The following is a 15,896-nucleotide window of genomic DNA, read 5'->3' on the forward strand; positions in this document are numbered from 1 at the left end:
GGAGACGTTTCACAGGTCCTCTCCACTATACAGCTCTTCAAATTTTGTAAGCTTCTAGCAGTAATTCGCATCCTTTTTAGAAATCCTAACGTGATGCACTCGAAAGGCTATTTCCTCGCTTTTTAAATTTTAATGTTTATCGTTTTGAAAATTGGATTATTCTCAACTAACCTTTTCTCCTAAGCTCCAAAACGTCTATCTTGATAAAAACAAGGAGCTAAAAACCCATCTTGAAAATTTGAAATTTAGCAGTATGAACCCACCCAGCGAGCCGTCCTGCAGGGCACTGCCTGTTTAACCGACCAAACGCACTGTGGGTAATGGCAGAGGGAGAATAATAGTCGTTCTTTTACGGTTGCTTGCATTCTATGCTTATTTTATCTTTATTTTACATTTACCTTAAAAGTTCCATTGAGCAAAGTAAACGTAGAGATGTCAATCTCTCTGATTCGAATGGAACGAAATATTCTTTTTTCTTGGAAATGTTTCAAAGGAAACCCTCAATCAGTATTCATCAAATGAAAAAATAGAAGGTTTCCGTCAAATTCTTCTAAATATGTCTTCGGATCGTGGAATGAACATTTTTGCTTAATTTCTTGTTTCCTTGGTAACTTTCTGATCTTCTTAAACACAATTTTAAATCGCAGTAGCGTGTTTCACTTTCGACTTTCGATTTGACGAAGGTACACGCCGAAACATTCTTACGTCAAATCAGGTTGCACCGCGCAAAAAAGAGGACGTTTTGTGAAATCTTTGTTCTTGCTACAGATTTTGCCCTCGAAATACGTAGCCGAAAGGCAACCCCGTTTGAATTTGTGCGATGATCGAAGCGATAAGATGGGTCGCAGTGATTTGTTTAGGAAGCAATACACAAGATGCGGTTTGTTGAGCCTTGTTGCAGCAATTTATCGCCTCGTTCTTCTCCGCCTTAATTGTCGAGAGCAACAAGAGTTTTAGAAATGAGTACAGCGTACTACTGTAAGTTAAACGACTCATTCCGATGAATTTTTCCACTTATGATCATTTCTTTAGTGTCCGCTGTTTCTCTGCGTGCTCAACAGTTTTCTCCTCCACATACAGTCCTTTCCTTCGTCTAACGCTGTTCATGTACTTCCGAGCTTGGTTTTCTGAATCAGCTTTCTCGCCGAAATGTGTGTATTCCTCCTCCGTTGTAGGAACCCAAAAAGGGTCGATATCGACAACCTACAGAAAACAACAACAACAGCGAACATAAACATTACTATATTGTGGACTGCATCTGACTCATCGCCAACCCCTTTACATTCTTTGATGCCCTTCTGCCCCCCCTTCGCTTCCTTCTCCCCCCCTGACGGTACGCTTTAGTAATTCCGTGCCAGTTTAAGTAAACATTACTACCTCGATGCAACAAAGTAATATAAGGATTTTAACTGAGACGGCGAGAAGCGCTTTTCCTCAAGCTGTTAGTTCATACTACACTCAGACCTCTTCAAAAGGCCATATAAGCCATGAAGACTCGTGGCCGTTGTAGAAAGGTGTTCGTAACAGGCTCTTGAGCTTATCCCGATTTCGCGGGAAGAAAGGATGAAGCATGAAGCGATCGTGAGGCTTGCTACCCCCTAACCTCCCCCCCACTTTCCCCCCACCTCTGAATGGGATGATAGTCCATCGCAAAGTTAACAATACTCATTAATAGGGACCTTAAGCATCGATGACTTTGGGTGTCACGGACGTTCGATCGTTTGCAGGAGGGGGAACCTGGGAACGACGTTGTCGCCAACAGAGTTCGTGACATGACTGCGTTAAGCAAAACAATTACGCTAATTTACAGACGTTGTCGGTCGACCGTGAAATGTAAACATATCCTTGGCGTGCTCTCGATCTTGACGATGTCCAGTTTAAAGGAAGCGCGAGAAATGCTTTCTCTAGCATGGGGTCATCATTTTATTTCCGAAGAAGAATTTTTGTTATTGTATGACGCTAGTTTCTCCAAAAATCCATCATTTCCTCACGCCGACTACGATCGTTTTGATCTCGATTCTATGGACGAAGTAGAGTGTTTTCAGGAGTTTCGAGTGAGAAAAATGGACATTGTTAGACTTGCTGATGCCCTTGGATTACCTGCGAGTCTGTGCTGCCACCAACGAACTAAGGCCAACCGCATAGAGGGACTGTTGCTAAAAAGATTTGCATACCCATGTCGTTTGGGTGACACGATCCACAGATTTGGACGAAATTAATTGCTAATAACAGGACAGACAAATAAAAAACTAATATCAATTTGCTTTTTATGTACTTACAAGTTTTTAAAAATAACATGATAACTGTGGGGACTCTAGTTGTCTAATCACTTAATCTTCTGTACCAAAATAAAAATAAGGGCTTGTGTTATAAATGCTCATTACACTGTATGGCAAAGTTCATAGTTTTTAACCAAAATTTTGTTTCAAAGTAATGTGCCCAGTTTTATATTATAGCAAGTCATGTAAATTTTAAAGTTCTATTCATGGCATTAATTTCTCATCAGTAATATACCTTTTGAGGATAAGTAATTACAATGTATATGCTGGTATGAATAAATTGTGTCATCAACAAATTATATAAAATGTAATACAGAAAGCATGAAGACATCACAAGCAATAAAAAATATGTTAAGCATAAAAAATATGTAAGCAGTCAATTTCATCACACTAACAGACTCCAACTGAGGTAGACGCTGATTCTTTTGATCAATGAAGTTAATATGTACCGGTCTGTTGCTTTGGTTGGGGCCGATAAAATCATAGTTTAAAAAAAATGTTTTAAAAGAGTAGCTCAAAAGATATCCAACAATATTACAAAAAATAAAGGCATGAAATATATGTTTCATGTTATAATATTGTAAATCTTCAAATAAGTGGTGCCCAGGGTACTTATTCAAATTTTGAGGTAAAACAGTAGGGCGCTTATTCGAGAGGGATCCTTTTCAGTTCACTTTAAACATGTTCACACGCTGAATTGAAAGCAAGTATTAATGTTCAAATCTGGGCCAGGGAAGGGGGCAGGGTGCTTATTTCAAATTTTCGTGGATAGGAGAGTGCTCATATTTGAGGATTTACACTTCTCTTTTCAATTTTTCTTTTCTAATATTGCCATAAGCATCTTATACTGCTGTTGTTGCTGTTGAGCCATGTAGGTTTGCATTTGTAGCAACTGCTGCTGTTGTTGTTACTGGAACTGTTGTTGTTGTTGTTGTTGCTGCTGCTGCTGTTGTAACAGCAGTTGTATCAGGCTGTTATGCTGCTAGTCAAGCAATTGCTGCCTCTCAGTCTCTTTCTCCAACTGCACAGATCTTATTTCTATATCTCTCTCTTTTAGCCTGTTCTCTTCAGTTGCCTGCTCCCTCAAATAGGCCACCATTTCAGTTCCATTGGATTGCCTCTTTTTGGCCTTGTTTTGATTTTCACCATCCCCATCTGAAAGTGACCATTTCTTCATTTCACTCAATGACTCCATGGCTTTGAGCCTGATATCCATAGCTTGCTCTTGTTCTTTCTGTTATTTCTCTCTTGTGTTTTCATCCTCCTCGTCTCTTGACTGATCACAGGCCTCAGCTCTCTCTATGATTTCTTTGAGTAGTCTGTCCAGCTTGGTTGGCTCAGGACTGATGCCACTGGCTTTTAACTATTGTGAAGTCTTTTTTTTTTTAATTTTTCCACCAGGACCATATAATGATCTCTTACAGACCTCTTGTTAACTTTAAACTCTGCTCTTTTGTTGAGAATGTTGGCAATTTTCTCCCATGCCTGTGCTCTGCCCACAGTCTTCTCTTTAGCCCTGTATGGCTCAGCCTGCAAGACTTCATGGCACAGGAGAATGTCTTTCTGTTCACTCCATTCCATTTTACCACTGTTTTAAACAATGCATGAAATTTCAGCCTTTAAAAGATAACTTATACAAGTATCCAGTTAGCTTACATGAACATCATGCCCAGTTGATCTGATATGATTAAAAAATGCAGTGTTAAACTTCTCTGTAGCATATGTAAATATACGTCCCCCCAATTATACGTTACTTCCAGTTTTCGAGCGTACACCCCATTTTTGGTAAAAATTTATATTTTTCATTCCCAAGCTGAAAATCCTTCGTTTCCCAGCGATTTTAGGCTAATTTAAATGTTCTATACAGAGGATAGTAGTACGTCAGTAAAGTAATTAATATGAATTCTACCAGTCAGCCAACAAATGGCATGGCCGGTATATAACCACTACAGTTGCAAACTGTCTTGAATTCTCCCAACCAACCTCGTGTTTAGATGAGGCTATATAAACACGGAAAAAGTGCTCTATTACTTAAGCTTAAATAATATGCTTTACGTGTAAGAGTAAGTTTAATAGCTGCAACACACATTTTATTTTCAAACCAGTTTGGGCGGTATCACGGCTACCTATATTCTTTAATTTCCGTCAATCTCAGATAGTCCTTTAAGATAGATTACTAGAGAAAAAAGTGTGTACATTCGTATAGCTAGATGTCGCACTTTGAGCCGGGCCGGACAAAAAAGATAAACAAAATAGGAACTGCCGACCGCTTGTTGCACAAAACTAACGGACGACTTTTGATATTTATCTGTTGTAGCGAAGTTAATTTTAACCTAAGCTTAGGAATTTTTTTCTCAAAGTACGCATTACGCTAAGCTACTTGCAAGACTTCAGAGATTTTCGTCCAAAAAAAAATTAAGCTCCATGACAACTAACCTCGGGGATCTGCTTCGACCAGCGTAATTTCCTCCTTCACCGGGAACTTGCAAGCTTGACATGACTACAAGTACAACAGCCGAGAAAATTTAATGTGGTTATCGGAGTGAATGACATCAAATCATCTTCGAAGTACGGCAATTTTAATCTCAAATCCACCTGTATTTCTGCGTTTTCTCCAGGACGTCAAACTAAGTGATCCTACGTTATCGGCGTGACCTTCCATCAGGGACGGATGGTGTATCCATAGCAACGGCTAACGACAGCTGAAAAATCACTTCCGGCGAACGTCCGTGACACCCCAAAGTCATCGATGCTTAAGGTCCCTAATAATTCGGCCAGTACTCTTTAATAATCCTAAATGGAGAGAGGCATTTTGAGGCTAAAGGACAAAAGGACGATGAACTAGCCGGGCTGACCTCTCGAGTGGGTGGCCTTTCATGGATGTTCAGTTGTATCCAATAAACCCTTAAAAAATACATCAACGTTCTATGATAACAACAGGAACAGAGCACTAATACCATAAGTGTTAATGCAAGTAAAGAAACCGATTCAGGAGTTTAAAAAATGTTACCTCGCAATGGCTAAACACAAGCTGTGGATTCGCAAGTCCGCTTGTTCCCTTTCTTATTTCTTCAGCAAATCCAAAACTTTCCGCAACCGGAAGTACGGCCGTGACGTCAAACACGTCTGAACCTTCCTTTATTTCCTCCCTCGGTACCCGTCCCTCCCGTTTGGCTAAAACCGCGTACATTCGACCCAGGGCCTCCGCTGTCGCTTGAATGTCACTTGTGTACATAGCTGCCATGAGGCGCACCGGCTGAAGCAAAAAAGCGCGCCTGCAGCCTTCCTTGACAGCCGACATCAGCTGTCCAGAAAATGGTCCGAACCTATGAAGTCTTTGCGATGGAGCAATTTTCGAACTTCTATCCTCAGAATCTGTTGAAAATTTCTTTGGATCATCGTTCTTTTCACAGCTCATTTCGTTAATTTTGTCTTCATGTTTGCGTGCTTCGGTTTCGTTAGTATTCCCGTCAACATTACAATCTTCATTCTTCGATACATGTTCGTGCCCTAGATTCTTTCCTCTGCTCATTCCTGTGGTAGCAACTGTGTTTGAACCTGGATCCAGTGAAATCCAATCTTCTACGACAAAGCAGACTCCCATCAAGGGTTCCTCGCAGAGCGGACCAGCTAATGTTGCAAGCTGAAAACCACTAACGATACTATTATCATATTCGCGGTAACTGCTTTCTGGTGACGAACAAGTGTTTCCTGTAGCGACCGGAAAATATGTAAGAGGTTATTGCAGTCGCAGTTTTGACTTTGTAAGAGTGTTTTGTTTTGTCCATGTTTTGTTGCTTTTCCTTGCCGTTACACTGGGACTTTAAAACTTACTTTTCGCTTGTGAAAATCAACAGCAACAAAATTGTAAAACAACAAATATCTGAACGCTTAAAGGCGTTGCATACATTTTTCTCAACCATAGAGACCATCTACAAATTATCTCTCTTTAACAAGCAAATTACAAGCATACAGCTTCTTGCGGGCGAAAAACGACGAATCACGATTACTTATGTTGATAATCAAAATTAAAGGCTTATAAATTGCTTTGTTTAGATTACAAAGGAAATCAACGCCAACAAGAAAATAATATTTCAAACACCTTCTAAGATAGAGAGGGAGAAAATAGATTATAAAAGGAACAATCATTCAAAAAATCGAACATACCTAACAGACCAGAACTTTGCCACATAGAAGGCCGTTTATAGCCTGGTATTCTATTCAGTAAAACATTGCTGCCAATCCTACGAGGACCAAATACCCAGATATCATCTGCAGCTCCATCCCAAATGGTCCCTGCCTCTTTAAAAGCAGTGCAGAGCTCTCGATAGAGGCATTTCAACGATTCTCTCGTGGGAAGTTTAACTTGATCTACCAGCTGCCTCCGCTCTGCTAAGCTCGTGGCTGATGACACCGTCCCTAAGATTTTTATCACATCACTTTTCTTTTCAAGTAACTGCGTAACATCGTCTGGCAATAGTAAAGCCCTCACTTGGACATTACAGATTTTGTTTGCCGTCTTGATTTCAATGATTCCTCTGTCTTTATGCAAGACATTTTTATCGCTTTCCTCTCCTTCGGTATCGATTTGTTTCGGCTGGGTCGAGTTTGTTTCGCTGATAATAGTTTCGTTCACCCTGTCAACAGTAGGAGGAACTACGACGATCTCTCGGAACGGAACAATACAACGCTGAAGATGGACTTCTCCTGCGCCCACGATCACGTGCTCACCTAAAGGAAACAAATAAATAACAGTCGGTTGAATAAGGTCCATCATGCATCTTGACTTGTCTGCTCCCTGTGGCTTGGTCGTGTTTTACAGAGTTTACCTGCCGTAAAGGCGTTCAAGCACAAAGAAACGACACTTAAATACAGCAACAGATGATATAAAAACCACTAATGGGCCACACAAAGCTGGTCGTAATAATATGGGGGGTCTGGTCCGGCTTTTAATGGTTGTGACACATAATTGGCCCCTGAGTGGGAGATACGTGAGCCCAATGTTTAGCAAGCTTGGCTCCGATCGATGTAAGATGTAATGGGACTCTATGCTCCTGACATTAAGAAAACTTACCAGTTTTCTGGACTAAAGTCTCAACACAAGGATCCGCTTGGTTAAGAAGTCTCATTACCCTGGCTAGCGCGGGCATGTCGACCGGGTGGACCGGTTCCACTGCCACACGGACAATGGGACGAGCCTCGATTGGAAGAGCAGTGAAGGGTGGACAGGCAGCAGTGCTAGAGACTGTGGCAGACTTGAGCACGTGACTCTCAAGGCCGCCAATCCCCAACACATTCCCGGCCGGGACAGAGTCCAGGGCTTCGAGTTCTCGTCCCATAAGCAAATAAAGGTCTTGCACAGTGAATGCAGCCACATGTTGATTTGTACCTCGATCTACAGATTTCGCCACTGCAAGTCCCCCACTGCAAGGATAACTTTCTTTAATTCTTTTGTTCTGCCCCTTTTTGACTACGGCGATATTATATGGGGAGACCGGGGCAACACTACAATTATGACGGAGCTACAGATCCTTCACAATAAGGCTGCGCGAATCATTTTAGATCTTCCCCCTACTGCTTCCGCGAGCGATGCACTTTCAAAGCTCCATTGGAAACCTCTAGAAAGGCGGAGAGCCGAGCATCGTGCTATTTTTATGTTTAAGGTAGTTAATAACCTTTTTATGCACACTTTTCACTGCTGTTTTAACAGTAACTATCATAACTATAATACACGATCAAAGCGAAATATCCGCAAATCATTCGCACACAGAAGATGGGGGCACTGGATAACAATAAATTTTGCAGCGGACGTTTGGAATGCCTTACCCCTTTCCCTAAGAGATGTGCCCACCTTAAGCCAATTTAAGCGTGGTATCAAGAAAGCACTATTTTAATTAGTTTCGTTTTTGCCATGTTCATTTTCAAATAATGTAGTTTTATCTTCATATTTTTCGATTTGTATTCTTTTTCTTTTTAAGTAATTATATTATATTTAGTTACTTTTAGAGGACCCCTCTGTAAACCACTTTTTTGTGATGTTGGCATCCTCAATAAAGATTAGCTATTATTATTATTATTAAGTCCCTCGTTTGTCTCTTCTTTGTTAGCGCTTAAAAGGCGACAGGTAAAAAAGAGAGAAACAAAAACATTACAAATCTAACAGAAAGGAAGTAACAGATGACTTTATACAAAGACAACAGAACAACTACTTAGATTCTAACGCGGAGAATAAACCGCAATTGACTGACATTGCATCCAAACGGAGAAACAAGACATGCCAAAGATCCCCAGATAAGCTCAGCAGCCCTGCGAGTCAGTGGCCTGCACTCTTGAAATACTTTATAAACAACTGTTTACAAGAATGAACTTATTTTGAACTAGGAGCATGATCTTAAGTTTTCTAGCCTGTAAAAACTGAAAGCTAGAGTGAATTGCTTTTGGCCAAAGAATCACTCGGCAATATTTAAAAAGTTATGTACAAGGAAAAATGAGATAAACTTGTGTGTTTAAAAATTTCATTCGAGAGAAAAAAGGAAAGTGTCAAAGGAAAAAATTACGGGTTCTTTTGAACTAACACATATTTATTAAAATTCAGTCCAAAGAGTTATTTGTTGTCGAACTTGTTAAAGGTTACTTTGAATATTTTTGTACACCTTTTGAAGAGCCGGGCAGGTGTTGCATGAGTAAATTTTCGACATAAATCAAGTAGTTGAGCGATTGGTCACTTGAAAGGACATAAGCAACAACCTCGTCAGCAATTGAGTCACTAAGTTACACCTAACAAATTGTACAGATCCAAGCCAATAGACAAGAGGGTAGTTTCTCATTGATGAATTGTTTCAAGTTAGTTAGTTCCCTTCCAAAACCTACTCTAACACTGAAAATACCAGGGAGGCCGGGCTTCTTACTGTATACCCAAGCCTCCCCAGTCAAAAATGAAAACCACTGCTTGATAGTAGGCGAGGCTCTGGCAGAGTAGGAAAAAAACTAAGAAACGCTCAGTTGAAAAGATGGCTCTCTTACGAAACAACTTTTTTAAAATTCGATAGCAATATGAACAACTTCGTGTTTTTCAGAGTCACCAGGATGTCTCTTAAGGTGAATTATGTAAAGACAGATATTTCGCAGAGTAGCTTGCCTTGTTTCTAACACGTATGACCTGGTATACTATGGAAAACGGTTCATTATCTACCTAATAACTGCGTATTTAATTCATTTATGAGAAAACTTTTCAAATGGGAACAAAGCTTTTAGACATCTGGGTCAGGTCATAGACATCTGAATCCCCAAGAAAAAGGAGACAAAGTATAATTTAAGAGACAAATCAAGCCATTGTTTCAAAGTTGATAAGACCGCTTTGGAGATTCCTAATAATGGGTGAATCATCTAATTTTAGGTACAGGGCAGTGTTGTGAAACTAGAGTTTTTTACATGTTTAATTATTTTTCACTTGTTACTACTTTGTAACTTTTCACTTTGTCACATAGATACGTAATTTTTATCGTAAGAAGTGATAAAGACTACTTTAATTACAACAACTCGAACCTACAAAACCGCCTCGATTTTAGGCCCTAGGAATAGAGACTGAGGCACGGAGGCTTGATACATGCTGTCTGCTGTATATCCTCTCAGTTTGGAGATAATTAATCTTTTCATTTAACTCCTATGAATGATCAAGACAGAATTTCTTCTTACAATAATAGTACAAAATCAGACAGACAAGTGATGAGAATTAAGTAAAATATCAATTAGGGGAATTATTGGCTGATCTTAAAACAAAATTCTCCAAACTGACATCATGACAATTATATGGTGGACAGTTAGGAGAATTACTGATGAGATCTTGGGAGTGGAAGGGTCAAGGGTATAGCGCATGCGCAAACCTAGTGGAACCGATAAGTCCTTTGTATTCAAATATAAAGACAAAGGTAATAAGCAATGAACAATGCTTTCAACTTTTTCAAAACTGGAAAAGTATTCTTGGGAAAACAGGACTGTTCGCGACTGTGTAAGGGGACTGTGCGCAAATTCCACCTCTCCCAGCCAATATGAGAACTAATTTTCAATCCATTACTTTGCATGTGGGTGCACTGATAACATAACGACACTTGTTTTCACATGTTGTACTTGTTCTGCGAGTCTTTGTAACATGATGGAAGCTGTTTTTATATTTTAAAACCATGTTAAAACCGGGTGCTGGACAAAACTGGGGGGTAGGAGCCTCACTTCGATCGAAGATAGAGATGAATACATAATTTTGGTCTCCAAGATCGAATGAGGAGTTTGCGCGAACCCGAAAAATGTGAAAACGTAAATTTGATACTTAGCCGCGCTGAACAAGCAAGCAAACAAACAAATTAACTGGGGAATTGTCTCTAGCTCTCGCTTACGGCTCTGTGACTACCTAGTTTTAGTATAATATTAGAGCTGAGCAAAGAGTTTCCGGCAATCTCATTGGTCGAGTAGTTCCTTATATGAGTCTATATAAACCGCTCCGCGCGGTTTATATAAAATGTTAAACTAAAATGTTAATACATGTTACTAAAATGTTATGATTTTAGAAATTTCTCTGTTGTTCAGCTCTGAAATTATACTAAAACAATTATTCGCCTCAAGTTCGGTGAATATTTCGGTGAATATTCGGTGAATATCCTTCTGGATGCGGTAAAACTTGCTTCACCAAATCATTATTGCTACAATATTTGGATGAATTTTTTGCGTCACCCCCTGCCGTCCTTCACTACTGTTACGGTGCTTGGCAAGATGGATACCGTGAGATGCATCAACATGGTATAAAATTTCACGATAACTAACCCAATGAAGAACAGTTAAAGCAATGGTTCCCTAACGATGGTGGATTGCTAGTCATGGATGATCTTATGACAGAAGGAGGAGACGATAAAGACGTGTTAGACCTTTTCACGAAACATTCTCATCATCGTAACATTACTGTTATCTATCTTTGTCAAGATATGTTTCCATCTGGCAAATATGCAAAAAGTATTTCAAGAAATGCTCATTACGTGGTTGCTTTCAAAAACCCACGCGGTCAGTCGGGTTTGAAAAATTTATTGTTACAAGCCTTTCCCATGGAATGGCAAGATATTATGCAAGTGTATTCTGAGGCAACTCAGCGACCCTATGGGTATGTCACCCTGGATTTACATCCTGCTAGTAAGGATGCTCACCGCGTATTCAGTCATCTTTTGACACACGAAGGATGCATGCGATTGTATCCTAGAAAAGTGAAACTTTAAAACAGCCCTACACATTGGTCAGAAATCATTTAGGAACAACCACCAGCAAGTACACATCGAGAAAACTTATAGTGCGTGTGTGTGACCATGGCTGATAATTCTCAGGATTTAGATGTCTTTGGCGAACCACTAGAAGAAGATGAAGAGCCTGAGAACACAGATGATGAAGACAATGATGATGAAGGTGAAGATGAAGACATGGATGACGGTGACGATGATGATGACAATGTCAGTGTGAATCCGTGGTCAGAATTGAGACAGGAAGTGAAAGATGATATGAAAACAACTTTGGCTGAACAAGAAGAAGAACAGGAAAGAGGGGACATCCAAAAATGACAATTCGCTCTTACCTTTAGCTAGGCGTAAGTTGAGAAGGTTATACTTGCATCGTCTAAAGTGGTATAACCGTATTGAACAGGATAAAATACATAGGCAAGTCACGCATACCGCTCGACGATTGATGAATGAAGACGATATGGATTGGGAGGAGGCACTAGAGGCTGCCGTGGACAGGAGAAAATTCCTATTGAATCGTCTGATCAACAAACCGTTATTAGATTAAAGTGATGATAATGAAAAAGAGGAGGAAATGAATACTGTGTAACCACTGTAGTATGCGTGTATGTTTACGCGAAACAAAGACAAAATAAAATCATGTTGTAAACGATATTTGTCGAATTTTATTTATGACCATACTAAGTTAAGAAATGTACATCATCTGCTAGTTCGTTATTAGAAACTTCTATCACATCAAACTCTCTGGATGTTACCTGCGACACCTCTGTGTTCGATTCTACCAGTGTGTTCAATGGACCTGTCTTTGCAGACATGTGGTCACAGTCATTTCTGGTAGTAAAGGAGGGTGCTGGGATTTTCTCTTTTAGCTTATAACAACGAGTTCTCTTTGCTCGCTGATTTCCCTTCTTTTCGAAGACTCTACTTAAGAAGGAAATCATGCATTTTAGTATATTTTATATTTCTACGTTAATTGTCTTAAACGCTCGGACTTACTTGTTATCTTTAGTAAACTTCCATAGATGATCTGGACGAATCACGGTCCTTCCATATTCTCCATTATCAAAACACTTTATACGCGAAAGAGTACAGCTCACGTTATGTCTCCAATCAATCTCTCTTCTCTCTTTCTCTCTCACGAATATCGGGAAGTTTGCTTCAATGAAGTCACAAATTTGATTTGGGAACATGACCCCTTTTACAGTACTAAACTTAAGAACGTCGACTCGATCTCTCACTAAATATGAAACCGGTTGGCTAGAAATTAGTATAGCCTTTGCAATGACAGCCACATATGTCTCTACTTTAGGCATGTTTTCGTTAGTGATGCTTTTTTTAGTTTGCTTAAAACCACGTTTATACAGTCTATGCCCCATTTCCATTGGTCCATCATTAATTCACAGATGTCATAACTATTTACACTCTTTCTTCACATTTATTCACTCGTTCTAGTCATATTATTCCTCAACTTTACTCAGTTCTTGGGACTCATATACACTCGCGGTAAGACATTATCGCTAACAAATGTGACAGTTTAAAACAGTATATTACAGTGGTCGGCATTCTATGTACACTCTTTCCTTGCTGCTCCTGCGCGCGCGTCCGGAATGCGGTCGCGTAGCGACCGTCGCAATGTTTCCACGTTTTAGTCATGTTTCGTCACATGTAAAGCAAGTCCATATCATATGAGCTAAATAAGTCTTTGGATTATGCTCCTTGTAATTCTTCCAATCGCTATATCACATCGATGTCGAGGTTTTGTGTAAAACGTGCTTGTATATAGGTACTTGCTATGTTGCCTCTCTTTTACCGCTTTTATTTTGTATTTAAACGGAGTATCCAGGAACGGTTTGATTGTATTTATCTTCTCTTCGACTTCTATGTTGGGATGAATTTCAGTGAGATACACCACTTGTCTGATTGGATGAAATCGAACGTTCTTCATAATCACGTTGGTCCCATGTATGATCATACCATTCCGAATCATAGCCACTCTTATACACCTATTGCTAGATTTCCATTGGTCTATCATTGATTGACACACGTCATGACTCGGTAACAATTTGGACAGACAGGTCATTGACTTTGATCCGAAAAAAATTAAGGATGCTACGACTTGATTAAAATTTGATGGTCAGATAATCATGAGACTACCTAGGTCACAACGCCTGCTGGCATTTTGTATTTTTCCCCGGTTTGTATGCTCTATGGTTCATTTTTCCCGAGAAATGGGAATGTTCATGAGCATGGTGCTGCGTTTTTGAATACCCTTTTCGTTCGATTTTTTATCTGATAATTTTTTTAAACGGGAGATTTAATCATTTCTCTTCGAATCATTGTCATTCAATTGCGTCGATGTATCGTTGTTATTTTCCTCACTTACGGAATTTTGTATAGAATTTAAAACACTTTCGTCACTGCTAGTGATCACACTCACGCGTTATAGTTTATTTTTAATTAAGATTTGAACTAAAGTAAACATTTTTATTGAGAAAAAAGCTATCGCATGTTTATACCTCAAACGGACCATTGTTCATTTTCAGAGAATTTTGAATACTCATGAACTATTTTCGTTTTATTGGAGTGGGATGAATTATTCACATCCCATCATAGGGTTTAGGCGGAAACAAACCTCTTTTATTCTCGATTTTTTTTTACACGATACGAATGCTAATGACATCTTGAAATCACTTTTACCATTGGAAGTATGAGTCGCCATCTTGCGTTTTATTGTCTCCATTATTTCTCTCACTCTGATGTTTGACTGTTAGGGTTTTTATTTTGATTTTGATATGGGAATAAGTGGGTTAGGGAATTGGGCTTAGGGTGAGAGTTAGGGGTGTGCTCGTGTGAGTGACCGAAATAACCCAGGTTTGAATTCTGGTCACGACAATTTTTTCCTTTTATTCTAAATTGAACGTTTTTTTAAATATTCATTTTATCCTTAAATCATTTTCCCCAAGGGAGGATTAAAGACCATCTTAGGTTTCATTATTTTTACTGTTTTACACCATCTTAGACTACCTTTATTTTTTCAAATTATGAAAAAACACGATCCTATAACCTACGCAATTTAACCCTAAACCAGGATTTATTCAACGCTTTTAATTTGTGTTTCCTTCCTACATCTCTCATACATTTCCTTCTAATTTTTAAGTGTGGATACTCTATTGTCCTAGAATCGGTATGGGTAGTTGCGTGATACTATGTATCATTCATAAGAAACACTCATATTTCGTCTATCCACTTTGGTTTGTAGAGTGCTCTTATTATTTTTAAATTGTCCAGCCAAAACGCTTCTCTCTCTATTTCTTCTTCTTTTAGTACACACCATTCGCATTGACCGCAATCACAGGAGAAATCGTGAAGGTCAGACATTATAATACTGACCAAGAGTTTATAGCGACAAGGTCTACCCGAACACTTTGACAGCTTGTCAATCCCTGTGTTTTACGATTGTACATCTCTTACATTTTTTAAGCGTAAAAGTCATAGGTCCTGAATAACCTGTACCACATGCGTGTGAAAACCCTTTGGGACTCTTATAAATACAACACTCTTAAATACTCCCAGTCTTAGTCGGTTGGATTAGTATATCTAACCCGCGATACCCAAACGCGTAATATAGGGTCCATTCCATTTTCCCTGTGTTGTGCGACAATAAATATTACGTATGCGAAAACAGTGTGTTGGAGTTAATCCCTCCGCCATCTTAGATTCTTTTGTTGTTATTGTACTAATTTGTACCGTTACTTTATAAAATAAGATGCGACTATACCCTAGCACGAACCTACGAGAAATCTAACCCTAGCCTCCCCAACAACTCTAAGACCCTAAACCCTCACCCCAACAACCCTAACCCTAACAACCCTAACCCCAACAACACTAACCCCAACAACCCTAACACAAACAACCCTAACCTCAACAACCCTAACCCCAACAACCCCAACCCCAACAACCCCAACCCCAACAACCCCAACCCCAACAACCCCAACCCCAACAACCCCAACCCCAACAACCCCAACCCCAACAACCCCAACCCCAACAACCCCAACCCCAACAACCCCAACCCCCAACAACCCCAACCCCAACAACCCCAACCCCAACAACCCCAACCCCAACAACCCCAACCCCAACAACCCCAACCCCAACAACCCCAACCCCAACAACCCCAACCCCAACAACCCCAACCCCAACAACCCCAGCCCCAACAACCCCAACCCCCAACAACCCCAACCCCAACAACCCCAACCCCAACAACCCCAACCCCAACAACCCCAACCCCAAAAGCCCCAACCCCAACAACCCCAGCCCCAACAACCCCAACCCCCAACAACCCCAACCC

At 39.9% G+C, this 15,896-nt stretch overlaps 1 protein-coding gene and 1 pseudogene across 2 annotated transcripts; both read right to left on the minus strand.

Moving 5' to 3' along the window:
* Positions 1–366: 366 nt before the first annotated feature.
* On the minus strand, positions 367–9,887 carry LOC148732304 (elongation factor-like GTPase 1). The gene is made up of 5 exons (XM_088757830.1): positions 9,829–9,887; positions 7,354–7,784; positions 6,447–7,010; positions 5,290–5,990; positions 367–1,203 (listed from the first exon to the last, which is right to left on the minus strand). Exons 1-5 carry the CDS (start codon positions 9,885–9,887, stop codon positions 1,021–1,023), a joined length of 1,938 nt encoding a protein of 645 aa, XP_088613956.1. The 3' UTR covers positions 367–1,020.
* LOC148732305 (uncharacterized) lies at positions 2,387–4,963 on the minus strand (annotated as a pseudogene). Its single transcript, XR_016000670.1, has 3 exons — positions 4,876–4,963; positions 4,716–4,779; positions 2,387–3,867 (listed from the first exon to the last, which is right to left on the minus strand). The product of XR_016000670.1 is annotated as an uncharacterized LOC148732305 (transcript).
* Positions 9,888–15,896: the final 6,009 nt, after the last annotated feature.

The sequence above is a fragment of the Stylophora pistillata genome, chromosome 4 (assembly GCF_964205215.1).
Source record: "Stylophora pistillata chromosome 4, jaStyPist1.2, whole genome shotgun sequence".
In the NCBI taxonomy this organism is placed as follows: Eukaryota; Metazoa; Cnidaria; class Anthozoa; order Scleractinia; family Pocilloporidae; genus Stylophora; species Stylophora pistillata.

Coding starts and splice junctions, on each gene's coding strand:
- LOC148732304 (XM_088757830.1), bottom strand. CDS start 9,887: ATGTATCAAGCCTCCGTGCCTCAGTCTCTATTCCTAGGGCCTAAAATC. Junction 7,011..7,353: donor GACTTTAGTCCAGAAAACTG/GTAAGTTTTCTT, acceptor TGTTTCCTTTAG/GTGAGCACGTGATCGTGGGC. Junction 1,204..5,289: donor TTGTGTTTAGCCATTGCGAG/GTAACATTTTTT, acceptor TGTTTTCTGTAG/GTTGTCGATATCGACCCTTT.